Raw genomic sequence first — 17,643 nt, 5'->3', positions numbered from 1 at the left:
TGACTTATTTCACTAAATGTAATATTATCTGACTTCCCAGGTGATGCTAATGGTAAAGATCCAGGCTGCCAAGGCAGGAGATGTAAGAGACACAAGTTTGATCCCTGGGTCAGGAAGACCCCCCCGGAGGAGGGCATGGAAACCCACTCTAGTACTCTTACCTGAAGAATCCCATGGACAGAGGAGTCTGGTGGGCTACAGTCCATGGGGTTGCAAACAGTAGGATACAACTGAAGGAACTTAGCACGCACCCAGTATTATCTAGGTCTGTCCACGTTGCTGCAAATGGCAACACTCCTTTTTTATGGTTGAGCAGTAGTCCATTGTTTAGATAGACCACATCTTCTTAATCCAGTTGTCTACTGAAAGGCACCTGGGCTGCTTCCATGTCTTGGCCACTGTGAATAGTGCTACTATGAACATTGGGTGCATATATCTTTTCAAATTGGTTTTTTTTTTCAGATGTATACTGAAAAAGTTCAACTATACTCTTTGGTTCCCTTTCTGTGTGGAGCAAAAGAAGATGACCTGGGGGTGGGTGTCCAACTGTCCTAAGGAAGCAGACCCTAGTAAAACGCTAGCCAACAAGTATTCTATGACCCACACTTGGTGGCATATATACACAATGGGGTATTACTCAATCAGACAAAGAATGAAATAAAGTCATTTACTGCAAAATGGATGGACCTAGAGACTGTGATACTAAGTGAAGTAAGTCAGACAAATATCATATTCTATCACCTATATTGATGCTTTTGAACTGTGGTGTTGGAGAAGACTCTTGAGAGTCCCTTGGACTGCAAGGAGATCCAACCAGTCCATTCTGAAGGAGATCAGCCCTGGGATTTCTTTGGAAGGAATGATGCTAAGGCTGAAACTCCAGTACTTTGGCCACCTCACGCAAAGAGTTGACTCATTGGAAAAGACTCTGATGCTGGGAGGGATTGGGGGCAGGAGGAGAACGGGACGACAGAGGATGAGATGGCTGGATGGCATCACCGACTCAATGGACATGAGTCTGAGTGAACTCCGGGAGTTGGTGATGGACAGGGAGGCCTGGCGTGCTGCGATTCATGGGGTCGCAAAGAGTTGGACACGACTGAGCGACTGATCTGATCTGGTCTGATCACCTCTATGTGGAACCTAAAAAATGATACAAATAGGCTTTTTTACAAAACAGAAACAGACTTACAGACATAGGAAACAAATTTATGGTTACCAAAGGGGAAAGATGGGGGAGGGAGAGATAAATCAGGAGTTTGGGTTTAACAGATATACACTGTTATATACAAAATAGATATCAACAAGGACCTATTGTAGAGCACAGGGAGCTATACTCCATATCTTGTAATAACCTATAATGGAAAAGAAACTGAAAAAGGATAGATATATGTGTATGTATAACTGAATCACTTTGCTGGACACCAGAAACTAATACAACACTGTAAATCAACTCTGTAGCAATTTTTTTTTTTAATTAATAAAATTTAAAAAAATCATTCCTCTGATAAACAGTACCTTTACCAGGTGATCAAGGTCATCATCAAAAGTGGTAAGTCCTGTTGATAGTACATACCCTCAAAATGGTGTGGGGAAAATGATACTTGAACTCTGTGGTCTTCCTCCCCAAAATCCATGACCCAAGTCCAATCATCAGATGAGCACCAAATAAAGCTCAACTAAGGAACAGTCTATAAAATTCCTGACCAATGCTCCTCGAAGCTGTCCAGATCACCAAAATCAAGGAAAGCCTGAGAAACTGTCACAGCGGACAGGAGCTTTAGGAGAGAGAATGATTGAATACCATGTGGTGTCCTGGATGCGATCCTCAAACCAATAAACAAAAAGATAATGGGAAAAAGCTATGGAAATCTAAGTGAAACATAAACTTCAGTTAACAGTGATGTATCCGCCTGGGTTCAGTAGTTGTGGCAAATGAAACATATTGATGTTTGAGGTTAATAATAAGGGAACTAGGTGTGGGGCTTGTGAAATTTCTGTACACTCAGCCTTCTGTATCTGCAAAGCAGAAGGAGAAAGGAAAGAATCATTTCCAGGGGACTTAACATTCCAGGTCCTGTGCTGGGAACATTATGTACATTGTCCAAGTCACTCATTACCAGCACTAACTGAGGTTGTTATTATGACCCCTACTTTGCTCACAGAAAAACTGTTAGCGTTTGGCAAGTGTTCCCGCAGTGCCAGATTCTATGCGGCGCCCTGGATGTGCATTATCTTGCTTCCATCACAATATCCTATTTTAATATTTCGTTTTTCACAGATGAAAAACCTGAGACTCAGAGTAGTCACTCGACCAAGAGGCCATAGTGTGTACAGGGAGAGGCTGAATTCAAATCCCCAAACCTGCATGCTTCCGATTGCCCTGTGTTTCTCGGATGTGACCTGAGATCACGTCCTCCGTCAGCACTTGGGTGGTGTATTTAGAATGCAGGTTCCCAGGTGCTGTCTCAGCCACCCCAACTCAGAGTCCCAGCAGGTGCTGGGAAAGGTCCCTGACTCCAGCTCCATGCTGAGGATCCCAGTCTTTTGATGCCTTTCAGATATCCCACCAGATTTTACTTTCTGGATTATCATTAGTGGATATTATTGGTTGTGTGTGCGTGCTAAGTCATTTCAGTTGTGTGTGACTCATTGCAAACCTATGGATGGTAGCCCACCAGGCTCCTCTCTATGGGATTCTCCAGGTAAGAATACTACAGTGGGTAGCCATTTCCTTCTCCAGGGGATCTTCCCGACCCAGGGATCAAACCCACATCTCTTATGTCTCCTGCATTGGCAAACAGGTTCTTTACCCCTAGCGCCACCTGGGAAATCCACTGTTGGTTGGACAAGTCTATAAGTCTGTAAGGAAGGAACAGCTTCATCACCCATAGCTAAATTACCAGTCTCTGATCCTCCAACTGATTCCAGAAGCTACCCTCACCCTCAGTTTTGAAGCTCTCCTAGACTTGTTTTCTTTTACAATCAGAAGTTTTTTTTTTCAAGCCCAGGATTGATGGTACCATATCTACTAGCATGTCAATATTAATTCTGCAACTCTATCTGAAACACACAGTGTTATGCAAAAAAAAAAAATCATTATGCTATCTTCTGGTTTTAACAACTTGCTCAAAATTTGCCACCTCTGTGCTCCTGGAAAGAAACACAGAAGAAAAATCAATCACTCGAAGAACAAGAATTGACTGCATTTTTGAACAGCCACTCCCTGGGAACGAACAAAGTAATATAGTTTTGAACAGCACTTCAGTGGCAGCTGGATAGGAGGGGAGGGAGAATGGACACATGTATATGCATGGTTAAATCCCTTTGCTGTCCACCTGGAACTATCACAGCATTGTTAATCAGCTATACTCCAATTCAAAATTTAAAAAAAATTTTTTTAAAGCACTTTGTTTTATCTGACAGCCACTGATGAATGAATCTTAGCCAGGGCTGGTGGCAGGCACAGAACCATCTCTCTACCAGACTGGACTGACCTTTCTGAGGTTTTCTTATCTCTAAACAGTAAGTTAGTCTTCTAACCTACACATTGCAAGAGGAAATATTTTATACCTACCATGTTTTCTTTCCTCACCATAATAGTTAGAAATGCTAACTCAAATCAGGACTAATCTACTTAGCAATCTGTGTAAGCATATTAATTACTACAATAAACAGGCTTTGATGTCTGACTGTGACTTCCGATGACAGAAAGAAGAGTCACTGTTTCCTATCTCACTGTGACATGCTTGCTCAGATAAAGGAAGAGCAGCTGGGTATAGCCCTCTAGGAACTGGATCAATGTAGACACTACGACTCCGACTTAGAACCGTGACCCGGGGGTCCTACAAACGGTCATTACAAATCCACAGGGGTGATAACAGCTGTTCTCACCATTCACCTCTGGTAGTATCATTCGTGAGAGCACGTGCAGGAAATGAATGTTTAATAGCCTATTACACCCCTCCCCCGGGTCACCCAGAAAGACAGTGACCCAAGCGCTGTCACTAGGGAGCAGGGCTTATTTACTGCAGCAGGAGGATGGCAGTGTCGCAGCGGGGGTGGGCTGGGACAGAACGTCACAGGGCTGAGCATCTCGGCTCACACCACCTAGCCCAGATTCTTGACAATAATCACAACAATACATCTGTGATACCCTAATTACACTGTTTCTCCTTATCTTGACATTCAGACGCTGGGACAAAAGAAGATGTATTCCATGTAAACCAATTATGGGGAACAGAGGAATTTAACAAGATAGCAACGTATGCCAGGTGAGCAGCCAATTATAAGCTTTTCTTAATTACTATGAGCTAAATATGAGCTATCACAGACTTGAGATCACTCCTAAATCCTGGATATGAATTTCTTTTTTAAAGCACAATAGCGGGAAGGTCAGGTTTTCTTTCATCAGATGGGATTTTCAGGGACTCACGGGAGTTTACCATAACAGAGGAAGGAAGGTTTCCCCAAGAGCTGGGACATCCACCAAGCAGTGGTTTTGGTGCAAAGGCACGTGGCTGGGGTCCCAGTAGGGCCAGTGCCAGGCCTGGACCCACCACCCCGCAGGCGAGCGTGCACCCTGGTCAGTGGATGCTACAGTGCTTCTGAGCTCAGGGAGGGATGCCAGAGCACCAAGAGACCGGTACTGGGGAGGCCAGAGTTTCAATTATAAATAAGCCCCCAAATGATGAGATAAAAGGTAACGATACACTTGAAAGTGTGGGACAGGAAGAGATCAGCTTCGTGTAAAAAGAATAATGATTTGTGCTTACATAACCAATGTTTCCAATAACAGCGACCATCTATGAAGCAATTTCTATATTCCAGACACTGTTTTAAGCCCTTGAGTTGGATTAATTCACTCCCCATAGGCATTTCTACTATCCTTATTCACACACAGGGAAACTGAGGTATGGAGAGTTCACTTTTCATTCAGGGTCCAACATTCAGACACAAGAACCAGGAAACCAACACAGGTAGCCTGACTGCAGACTCTGCCGATTTCTCCACTGACTGCAACATCTTTCCTGAGATGAGTTCAATGAGATGGAAAAGGCCCTCCACACACTCTTGGTCCCCATCCTGGCCTCTCCCCACCACCATTCCCATCACAGCCTCAGATGTCCCCTGAACTTGACCACCATGCATTAACACTTCCATTTTACATTCAGTATATATGAATATTGCTATATACATTTGAATTGATTTTGGCCATTCCCCATCTTCAATGCAAGCAGGCCAGACAAGCCTGATAGTGGACACTTACGTGGATTGGCGAGGCAGGGTCAGGCTGAACGCTCTAGAACACAAATCAGAAGTGTCTGGGTCATCATCTCATGATTTCAAGGCTACATTACTGATGGTAAGAATTAGATGTGGTCTTGCCTTTAACAGGGAATACTGGCAGCTGGCCATGATGAGGCAGAAGAGGAGCGTCCATATGTCTTTGCAAAAGCCTTGGTTCAATGTCAGAAATCCAAGCAGGGAAACCAGGATAATGAGTAAAACCGCCAGCACATTTTCCTTGACATCTTCAGTTCTGAGCAAAATAAACAAATAAAAACAATATTGAAACTCCATCTAAAAATTTTCATTTATCTACTTAAAAATAATTGTAATATATAGTGGAACTATACATAATCTTGTTGTGTCTTTTCCTAGTCTCCTATAAATGTGTTATCACACTTTCATAATTTTAAAAAATTAAAATTAAAAAAACAAAGGGAATAAAAGGTAAAGCTGTCTGTTTTTATCCAGAGAATACGTGCGTGCTTCTAAAATGACTGACAGCAGAGAGGATCTATCTCAAGCTTTTATGTTTGGTAACAAGATTTTACAGTTTCTTTCTTTCTTGCATTATTACTGCATTCTACATTTTTTTTAAAGCCATATTTAACTCCCATTTTCTGTTATTGAAACAAGTGAAATATAATCCCTTTGGGTGTCCCTGGCCATTAAACCAGGTTTACTGGGAGAAGACTGTTAATTATTCCATCCACCACAGTGAAATGTGTTTCTGAAAAGGAGCTTCACTGACTCCATTAAGTGGAGGAAGTGGGTACATTACACTTGACTAAAGCAGGCAATCCCTTCCACATACAGTCACAGTGGCCAGAATTTGCTGCTCCATTTCAGAGGCCAGGAGAGCTCTGGCCAGAGAGCTGTCAGTGCAGTGGGTCTGACCCCAGTGAATCACTGGGTGATCTCTCTGGAGATGCCACATAAGAGGTGTGGGGCAGAGAGATGAGCTCATCCAGACGTGGGGTGTTATCAGCGGGTATGCAAAGGGACAAGAAAGGGAGTGTCAAGATGCTGATATAAAGGGGCTAAAGGCAGGATCATGGGGGAGGCAACGAGGGCTGCTAGTGGGAGGAAGTGGATCCATCAAAGTGCAAGAGGGGATGTGGAGACATTGGATGGAGGTAGGGGGAAAGCAAATTCCCTGGTGACTCAGACGGTAAAGAGTCTGCCTGCAGTGTGGGAGCCCCGGGTTCAGTCACTGGGTCAGGAAGATCCCCTAGAGAAGGAAATGGCAACCCACTCCAGTATTCTTGCCTGGAGAATCCCATGGACAGAGGAGCCTGAAGGGGTATGGTCCATAGGGTTGCAAAGAGTTGGACAGGACTGAAGTCATTTAGCACGCAGAGGGGATATGAAGAACGAACTGAGGCTGGGACTATGACATCAGAGGTGGAAGGTTTCTATGAGAGAAGGAGACGCAGGGTGGAATTACAGGAGGGAACAGTTGAAAGGGAGGATGGTGTGGACCCCAAGGTCAAGAGTTTAGATGGACTAATCACTAGAATTCTGAGTGAAGTGAAGTGAAGACGCCCAGTCATGTCCGACTCTTTGTGACCCCATGGACTGTAGCCTACAAGGCTCCTCCATCCATGGGATTTTCCAGGCAAGAATATTGGAGTGGGTTGCCACTTCCTTCTCCAGGAGATCTTCCTGACCCAGGGATTGAACTCAGGTCTCCTGCATTGCAGAAGGATTCTGTACCAGCTGAGCCACAAGGGAAACCAAGAATATTGGAGAGGGTGGCCTATCCCTTCTCCAGCGGATCTTCCCGACCCAGGAATCAAACCAGGATCTCCTGCATTGCAGGCGGATTCTTTACCAGCTGAGCTATCTTATATTTCCTATTTTTGTCCATGTACCTATTGGTCTTTCCCATTAAATGATGATCATTTTTAGACAGGAACAGTTGGCTACTTCATCCTTGGCATGCTCAGGCACTCCTGAATGTCTTTCTTTAATTAATGGATTTTATTTTTATTTATTTTTTTGATATAATAATTATTGTTATTTAGATTTATTGTGGTTATCCCACAAACAAGTTCTCTTTGGGATTTTTTTAGGTGAATTTTTTTTTGCCAATGTCTTTTTAATTTATTTTTTTAATTTTATTTTATTTTTAAACTTTACATTTTTTAAAATATCTTTAAACCCTTCCCTCCTCCTCCTCCCATTTTAAAGCACTTTATTTTTTCTTACATGATTTTTTGTTTCAATGTTTTTTTTATTTTTTTTGAAATGTCTTTATCTTTATTGAGTTTGTTACACTATTGCTTCTGTTCTTTATGTTTGGGGTTTTTTGGCCATGAGGCAAGTAGGATCTTAGCTCCTCAACCAAGAATCACATCCCTACACCCTTCCTTTGAAGGTGAAGTCTTAATCACTGAACTGCTATGGAAGTCCCTAGAGCAGTTTTAGATTCACGACAAAATTGAGGAGAAAGTGTTAAGAGTTCCTACATAGCTCCTCCCTCCAAATATACACCCACCTTCCCCCACCATCAACATCTCCCACTAGAGTGCAACATGTGTTTTAACTGATGAAGCAACACTGACAAATCATTATCAACTGAAGTCCATAGTCTACATTATGGTTGCTTCCTGGTGATGTACATTCTATGGGTTTAAACAACGCTGTAATGATACATATCCACCATTATTGTATTATACAGAGTATTTTCACTGCCCGAAAAATCCTCTGTGCTCTGCCTATTCATCCATCCTCTCTAACCCCTGGTAACCGCTCATCTTTTTACTGTCTCCATAGATCTGCCTTGTCCAGATTCCATAATGAAATCATACAGTGTGCAGCCTTTTCCGGTTAGCTTCTTTCACTTAGTAATACACATCAAAGGCCCTCTGTGTCTTTGCATGGATTGATAGCTCTTTTCTTTCTACTGCTCAGTAATACTGACATACCACAATTTGTTTATCCATCACCAATCAAAAGACAGTTACTTCCAAGTTTTGGCAATTATGAATAAAGCATCTATAAATGCAGGTTTTTGTGTGGAAATAAGGAGCATGATTGGTAGGTCAAACTGTACTACTAGTGTGTTTAATTTGTAAGAAACTGCTGAGCTGTCTTCCAAAGAGGCTGTACCATTTTGCAATCCCATCAGCAATAACATGAGTCCTGCTGCCCCACACCCTTGCTGGCATTTGCTATTATCAGTGTTTTGGATTAGGCCTTTCTAATAGGGGGCCTCCCTGATAGCTCAGTTGGTAAAGAATCCACCTGCAATGCAGGAGACCCCGGTTCAATTCCTGGGTCGGGAAGATCCACTGGAGAAGGGATAGGCTGCCCACTCCAGTATTCTTGGGCTTCCCTTATGGTTCAGCTGGTAAAGAACCTGGCTGCAATGCAGGAGACCTGGGTTCGACCCCTGGGTTGGGAAGATTCCCCTGGAGAAGGGAAAGTCTACCCACTCCAGTATTCTGGGGTTGCAAAGAGTCAGACACGAGTCAGTGACACTCACTTTCTAATAGGTGTGTGGTGGCATCTCATCATTGTTTTAATTCATAATTTCCTAATGATATACAATGTGGAGCATCTTCTCACACATTTATTTGCCATCTGTATATCTTCTCTAGTGAGGAATCTGTTCATATTTTTTCCCCATTTTTTAATCAGGCAATCAAGAGGTATAAAAGTACAGAAATGTAAAGAACTCAGATATTAAGATCTCATGTTGAAAACTTTTTTAAAAACTGGGGGAGGGACAATAAATATTTGATGAGAAGTGAAATTTAAGTATTTTTTATTCTCTACTATGTACTTTTTATAGAGCTAAATATATTTGTTTATCCAGTCCAGGTGTATAATTATGTATTCTTTAGTTTGCTCATAACATTTTGAAGTTATCTAAGACTATCTAAAAGCTTAGGAAATAAAACAAAAATTTCAATTAAAAAAAAACTTTTTCTATTTGGAGAGAAAAAATAAAGTTCCTAAAAAGTAATTTTTCCCAAGTCCGCCTCCACCAGGACTCCATTCCTCCACCTCCCCACCATCACTCCCCTCCCACGGTTCCTCGTAAATATTGGATGAAGAAGTTTGCTCACTGGGTAGGGGGTGTCGTGATTAAGGCTATACTTTAGAAAGATTTATCTTGCAGAGGTTAACAAGATGCACTGGAGGGGAAAGGATAAACAGCACTCCCAGAGAGAAGTAACAAGAGCCTGAGAAAGTGACACACCTGGGAAATTAGAGGGGACGCGTGACTTTCAGACACAAAGCAGAACAGGGCAGAAAAGACTCTGATTGAATGGATTATGCACCATAAGAGAGTGAAAGAATAAAGATGACGTTAAGCTTTCAATCTGGGGGAAAAGGCTCATAATGGCAGAAACTGGGAAGGAGTTTGCTAAGGGAAGCTGATGCATTTGTTCATGTAACGTAAGTGCTGCGGATACATCAGTGAATGAAACTCATACAGTCTCCTTTCCAGTGGGCAGTGACATAAAATAAATAATACACACAGAGTAAGAACATGATAGACTATTTGAAGAGCATTCGCGCAACGGAAAAATGAAAAGAACAAGCTGAGAGGAGTTATGAGTGTGTGGACAGAGACCTGATGGATTTTATACAGGAAGGTCAGGCTAAGTCTCTCTAAGAAAAAGCATTTGAAAGACAAAAGGGCCAGCCGTGGGGTTATCTGCGGGAAGAGCGCACCAGGTAGGGGGAACAGCCAGGGCAAAGGTCTTCAGGCCGGAAGAGGGCCTGGTGTGGTGACCAACAGGAAGACCAAGAGGCGCCCAACACTCTGTTGTGTTAAGAATAGTATACAGGGAGATACTGGAGGAAATGTAGATTGGTGCAGCCACTACAGAGAACAGTAGGGAGGTTCCTTAAAAAACTGAAAATAGAGCCGTCATATGATCCAGCAATCCCATTCCTGGGCATATATCCAGAGAAAACCATAATTCAAAAAGATACACGCACCTGTGCTCACAGCAGCACTATTTACAATAGACAGGACGTGGAAGCAACCTAAATGCCCGCTGAGAGATGCAAGGATAAAGAAGATGCGGTATACATAAGATGGAATACTACTCAGCCACAAAAGGAATGAAGTAATGCCATTTGCAGCGACATGGATGGACCACGAGAGTATCATACTAAGTGCAGCAAGTCAGACAGAGGGATAAATATTATACGATATCACGTATGTGAGATCTAAAACACAGCACAATGAACTTATCCACAAAAGAGAAACAGACTCATATGCGGAAAACAGACCGGTGGTTGCCAAGGGGAGTGGGGCGGGGGAGGGATGGATTGGGAGTTTGGGATCAGCAGATGCAAGCTATTTTATATAGGACAGACAGACACCAAGGTCCTACTGTACAGCACAGGCAACTTTGGCCAATATCTTGTGATAAGCCATAATGGGAAAGAATATATATGGATAATGGAAACACTTTGCCCTACGGCAGAAATTAATGCAACACTGTAAATCAACTATTACTTCAATACAATTTTGAAAAAGAATAGTGTCCAGGGAGAATGGATGTGAGCAGTTGATGCTCTTACAGTAACCCAGACGGGAGATGAAAGCAGCTCAAACAAAGGCGGCCACATTAAAGGTGGAAGCTGCACTAGGTACATTTGAAGGAGCAGTAAACATGATCTACGAGAAATTGAACACGGGAGTGAAAGGAAAGAAGAGTTAAGGATTATGCCAAGATTTTTAATGAAAAGTGGGAGGATAAGGTGGTCATCAGCTGAGGTGGGGGAGACCACAGGTGGAGCAGACCTGGGACGAGGTAGAGATGAAAAGCACAGGTTCAACTCTGATTATGAGATGTCAACCCCATTGTTAGATACACAAGTAAAGAAATCAGGCAATAGGTCCAGGGTGGAGACAGAAATTGAGGGTCACTGGCAGATTAGCGGGATTTAAAGCCATAAGACTAAATGTGATCACTAAAGAAAAGCGGGTAGAAAGAGAAAAACCAAGGGCTGAGCAGCTCCTGGGACACCAACATGAAGAGGTCACCTGCAAAGGGGACCAGGAAGGAGCTACCAACAGGGCAGAAGGAAAACCAATAGAGGGCTGAGCCCCAGAAACAAGAGAAGAGAGTGAACCAAGAATGAGAGGATCAACCACAACCTGGACCAGGGCAGGCTCCACGCGGCCCTGGGGTCAGAAGACTGAATGCAAGGGGGTTGTGAGAAAATGAGAGGAGAGAAACTGCAAAAAAAAATAACATGCAATGCTTCAAGGAGCTCTGCTGCAAGGAAACCTGGAGAAACGGGACAGCAGCTGGGGGAACGTGGTCCAGAGGATTTGTAAGGATAGGAGACATGAGAGCACATCCTCACGATGATGACGATGGTGAGTTTGCCCCTGCTTGTCACATGCCTAGCTCCCTGCTGTATTTCAGATCTGTGTGTTTCCTCCTCGGATAAGGCTTCTGTCATCACCTGTCCTGACACCTGTGTCCTCTTCCCCCAAGTTCCTCTATCTCAGGCCTTCAGGAGTGTCTTCCATGGCACCCAGGACTGTGTGCTGTCTCAGCCCACTTCCCCCAGTGGAGTCAGACTTCCCGAGCACAGGGACTGTATGTCTGTTTCATTCATTGCTCTATACCCAGGGCTCCTTATAGAGCCTAGAGTGGATAGGTGTTTTGATTTTTTTTTTAAGTATTGAATGAACAAATAAATGAATGAAATGATGCTTAGATGGACAGCTTTTTGTTTTAGATGCTAACCTGATAAACTGGTGAAAGAAAAAGAAAACCTAGGTGTTTTGCAAGGTGAGGTAATAGCAGAAGAGAAAGGAAGAGAAAATGATAAAAGAGAGACAAGTCTAAAAATATCTAAGCAGACTGGACGGCAAACTGAAGGCAAACGGGAGAGGTTGTGATCATAGGGACCGAGGACACTACCATGATCAGAGGATAAGGAAACACATTCAAAGAAGATGAGTCTGAGTCCCAGAGAAAAGTTAAAAAACGTCAAACAGAAGTCCAAACCTGGGGGAGTTCAGGGCAGCAATTAGTCTGATTTCATTGCCTGTTATTCACCAAATTCTTCCAGTTTCTGCCAACACTTATAAGTTTGTTTTCTATTATATATGTGTTTACCAAGCTTTCATTTGGTAAATTCAAGTTCTCTCATCCATGTGACTTTAGATACTCCCAATGAATATCCAGGGTAATTTATGTATACATTTTCAAATAAAAAAACAGCTCCGGTCATCAAAAACGTAAAATTTATCGTGTGAATCCCTGTTTTCTTAAACAGACCTTTCAGATCATCACTGAACTAACCAGGTGAGCTAAGGAGGGGTGCTGTGCCCCAGGCCACGCTGGGGTGGTGGCTTCTCACACCTGAGCATCTGGGTTTTCACAAAGCTCCCAGGCGGTTCTGTGTGCTGAGTGCTGCTCCAGGGTCCTTGTGCGGGGCTGCTCTCTCCACACAAAGGTCCCAGGCTGCTCGGGTTTTCTAGGTCAGTGTTCTGGGTTTTCCTGCCTCCTTCCTCACTGTCAGCTGGGAGTCATGGCGTCCCTTCCTCCCCTCTTCATTGACTGCCAACTAGAAAACCAGATCACCAAGCTTGCGGGTGGACGACTGAAAGTAGGATTAGATGGGCTCTGGAGAAAGGGTGATCTCTCCTTTCTAAGGGCCTAAGTTTCAGTGTCTGCATTTGACAGCATCTACTTTGGCCAGAAAGGAACCTGGTGGGCTACAGTCCACAGGGTCACAGAGAGTCGGACATGGCTAAAGTGACTTAGCACACACTCAGCACACACACTTTGGCTACAATCATTTATTTCATTTAAAAATTTTTTCTTCTTTCTGGGTTCTGGGCCACATTCCAAGTAATAACATGAGCAAGTGCTCAGTCACGTCGGACTCTGCGACCCCACGGACTGTAGCCCGCCAGGCTCCTCTGTCCTTGGGATTCTCCAGGTAAGGATACTGGAGTGGGTTGCCATTTTCTTCTCCAGGGAATCTTCCCAACAACTAATATTTAAAGAACTCTTTCTATCATTAATTTGGTTTGATCCTCATATCCTCCCTGTGATATGGTTTGTTGGGGTTTTTCCATAACATCTTACTGACTTTTTGGCCAACCCAATAGATTACCCCCATTTAACAGGAGACTGAGGGCAGTGGTAAAGAACCCACCTACCAATGCACAGGTTCCATCCTCCTGGGTCAGAAGGGAACGGCAACCCACTCCAATATTCCTGGTGGAGAATCCCATGGACAGAGGAGCCTGGCGGGCTACAGTCCATGGAGTCACAAAGAGTCGGACATGACTTAGCACGTAACTTGCAAGAGAGGTGATTAAAATGATTTAATACTATAACCTTCACAAGATGATAATCATCTTTCTCATCATCTTTTTTTAGATCTTCACTGGATTTTCAGCTAATTTTCATCAGTGAGTGGATTTTAAAATAACAAACCCAGAAATCCATAGAAATATTTGTATTTAATATGAAGGGTTAAGGCAAGTTAGTTCAACTTCTGTTAATTTCTTTTTAAATGAATATTTCAAAAACACTTCTCACCTAACATACTGTATTATCTTGAATTATTTTAGTCAAGTATGAAGTCTTCGTCTTAAGTGTGTGCCCCTGGGGTAACATAGTGTTGTTAGAAAAACCATTATAACTCCCTTCCCTGACTTGTGGGTCCTGAAATTTACTGTTGTAATTTTGCATGACTATAGTTTTTCAGTATGTGATCACACCATTTAAGACATTATGATAACAAGTAGTCACTGGGGGACCCACAACAGCCAGGCAGGCAACCAGCCTTCCCACTACCCCACTGACTTACATTTAACTGTGAAACGCCTGTGTTTTCTGATGACACCATTAGTAATAGCATCCGAATCTCCAAACCCACAACCTGTGAATATCACAATTTGTTGTTGTTGTTGTTTGGTTGTTAAGTCATATCTGACTCTCTTGTGACCCCATGGACTGTAGCCCACCAGGCTCCTCTGTTCATAGGATTTCCCAGGCAAGACTACTGGAGTTGGGTTGCCATTTCCTTCTTGAGGGGATCTTCCCAACCCAGGGATCAAAACCACATCTCCTGTATGAGCAGATGGGTTCTTAATGACTGAGCCACCAAGGAAGCCCCCACAATTTATCTGCTCATATACTGATGTACATCCTGGTTCCTTTTAGTTTCTAACGATTATAAATACAGATATTAAAAACATTCATATGCAGTATTTATGTGGATGTTTTCAAATCAGGTAGGTAGATACCTAGGAGTACAAATGATGAACTATATGGTAAAACTGTTTTCTTTAGAAAACTGCCATCCTGTCTTTCAAATTAGCTGTACCATTCTGTTCTTCCACCAGCAATGAAAAAAGGGGTTTTTTGTCCCACATTCTTTCCAGCATTTGCTATTGTCAGTTTTGTTTGATTAAACATTCTTATAGTGCATAGTGATATCTCATCATTGCTTAAATTTGCAAATCTCTAGTGATATAAAATGATAGGCCTATTTTTATGAACTTGTTTGCCATTTGGATGTCTTCTTAGATGAGGGTTCTCTTCAGATCTTTAGCCCATATTTTAAAATTAGGTTGTTTTCTTATTATGGAGCTTTAAGTAGTCTTTGTATATCTTGGATATATATCTGATGTGTGCTTTGTAAATTTTTAATTTTTTTAAGTCTTTATTGAATCTGTCACAAGACTGCTTCTGTGTTTTTGTTGTTGTTGTTGTATGTTTTTGTTTTTTGGCCACAAGATATATAGGATCTTAGCTCCCCAACCAGGGATCACTCCTACACCCCCCACATTGCAAGATGAAGTCGTAACCACCGGACCACCAGGGAAGTCTCATAAACAATTTTTTCTGTCAATGACTTGTCTTTTCATTCTTTTATACTGTCTTTTTGCAGAGTAAAGGTTTAAATTTTAATAAAAACATTATTTAAAAAAGATCACAATCTGGTCTTCTGTATATCCCGAGGGGAATGGAAATGGGAAGTCCCTTCTTTGGTCCCCAACTCCATCATGCCTTACTCAACCTGACCCCTGCCACCCACCTCCACTTCCCCACTCAGTACCCTCAGCTCCAACCCCACAGCACTGCATCTTGAGAAACAGTGGTGAGAAAGAGTAATAGGTTTAAAGGAAAGACTAGCATCCAAAGTATAGGATAGAATATTTAGAACCCAAGTCCTGAAAGGAAAGGGCGAGACATCACTCCTTCCCCCTCCATGACCCTCCTCCCCTCCCCACGCCACATCCACACACCCAAGCTCTGCCCTCAACATGGCAGCTGCAGGCTGTCCTACAAAAACTGGCAAAAGATGAGCAGACCAAGGCATATTGTCCCCAGACCTTAAGACTAAACCATGCTACCAAATTCTCCTAGCTCCCATTTGAACCGCTCAATGACAATTTCTTCATTTGTCGGGATCTCACTGCTTTAACTCTGGGTTTGCAGGACAAAAAGTGGACACCTTGGAAAAGCCCCAGAGAATTTCAGCCTGAGGCCAAACTGCTTATTATCAGCAAGCCAGCGCACACGCCATGCCCCACTTGTGTCTTTCCCCAGCACATGTGCATGCCTGGAGGCTTACCGATCAAGTAATGCCAGCAAGGTAAGGCGATCATACCAGACTTTAATCCACTTGCCAGGGAAAATGATAAACTTGTAAAACTGCTCTCGGTTAAACTTTCCTTGTGTGGAAGAACAGGATGAATCTTCCAGATCCTGACTCAGATGCTTTTAGATACGGAAAGAAAAAACAGAGAGAGGGTTTCACGTAGACGTGTTATTGTCAGGAAAATAAGCCTCCTGATTTAAAAGTACCAAAAGCAGATGTTTAAATTCTGAAATGGAAACCAACAGAGTCCATAAAAAAAAATGGCACCCTAACAAAAGGACAATGATCAACAGAAAAGGTCTTTTTTTCCCAGCTTTATTTTTTGTACTATTATTGATTTACAATGTTATGTGAGTTTCAGTTGTACAGCAAAGTGGTTTAATTATACATATACACATATTCATTCTTTTCTGTATTCTTTTCCCTTATAGGTTATCACAAAATACCAAGTATAGTTCTCTATGCTCTACAGTAGATCCTTGTTGCAGAAAAGGTCTTTTTTACCAAAACATTTCAATTTCATTATAATGTGACATTAAAATTATGCTACTCATATCAAAATACTACTGTTAGGCCAGGAAACTGCCATGAAAGTAATTATTATGAAAGATCAGAATTCAACAAAAGGCCTTAAATGACATAATTTTTGAAAGGTATGTTATTTAATGTAATGCTGAGATAAATATTTAAATTTTTTTAAGTAAAAAGATTTTCATCCACAGTACATAGGTCTTCAGTGAAGCCCAATATAAGACCTGAAATATTTATCAGAAAAAAAAATTAAACCAATAAAACAGAAACAGGTGGAGGAATTTAATCTCAGATTTAAAACATTTTCACCCCAAATTCATCTCTGATTGGATCTAATCTAGTGGAAAGGAATTCAATTTTGAAAAAAATTAGTCTCCGTTCATTTGCTGAACAAATACTTAATGATCCCCAGCCCGCTGCAGACCTTCTATTTCTAATCCGTGGGGTTGCTTTTTTTTGTAACTGTGGTTAAAAAAAATACATAATATAAAATTTATATCTTAACCATTTTGTATGTATGCATTTCAGTAGCAATAATATTCATATTATTATTCATGTTTTCATCTTGCAAAACTGAAACCCTGTCCACATTGAACACTAACTCCCCACACTCCTCTACTTTCTGTCTCCAGGAATTTGACCCCTCTGGGTACCTCCTATTAGTGGAATTAAAGAGTATCGTTCCTTTGTGACTGGCTTATTTCATTTATCATAATGATCTCAAGTTCTATCATGTTTCAGGTGTCAAAAAAATTTTTTAAGGCTGAATAAAGTTTCATTTTATGGATAGACCACATTTTGTTTATTCATTCATCTGTCAACAGATGCTTGGGTTGCATCCACCTCTTGTGGAATATTCAGTATTCACAATCATAAATAACGCTGTTGTGAACATGCACACGCAAGTATCTGTTGGATTCCCTGCATTAGGCTCTTTGAATATACACCAAAAAGTGGAATTGGTGGATTATGCTAGCTTGCATTTTTATTTGTTTGCTTTCGTCCTATATTTTTCCAAAAAGGATTTTCAGTAGGCTCTAATTTCCTGTAGGCTAAGCTGAAGCTCCAATACTTTGGCCACCTTATGCGAACAGCCGACTCATTGGGAAAGACCCTGATACTGTGAAACATTGAAAGCAGAAGGAGAAGAGGACAACAGAGGATGAGATGTTTGGATGGCGTCACTGATTCAATGGACATGAACTTGGG

General features: G+C 42.0%; 1 protein-coding gene across 1 annotated transcript in view; it reads right to left on the bottom strand.

The window, feature by feature from the left end:
- PCNX2 (pecanex 2) overlaps nt 1–17,643 on the bottom strand; it is a 311,350-nt gene that overhangs the window by 230,736 nt on the left and 62,971 nt on the right. Inside the window, exons 10-12 of the mRNA XM_005891898.3 lie at nt 15,877–16,022; nt 5,389–5,542; nt 5,270–5,302 (exon numbers count right to left, since the gene is read on the bottom strand). Coding sequence (XP_005891960.1) covers nt 5,270–5,302; nt 5,389–5,542; nt 15,877–16,022 — 333 coding nt within the window. The remainder of the gene's footprint in view (nt 1–5,269; nt 5,303–5,388; nt 5,543–15,876; nt 16,023–17,643) is intronic.

Source organism: Bos mutus, chromosome 28 (assembly GCF_027580195.1).
Source record: "Bos mutus isolate GX-2022 chromosome 28, NWIPB_WYAK_1.1, whole genome shotgun sequence".
Classification (NCBI taxonomy): Eukaryota; Metazoa; Chordata; class Mammalia; order Artiodactyla; family Bovidae; genus Bos; species Bos mutus.
The sequence above is the reverse complement of the archived record's forward strand: the minus strand, read 5'-3'. Positions and strand labels throughout refer to the sequence as shown.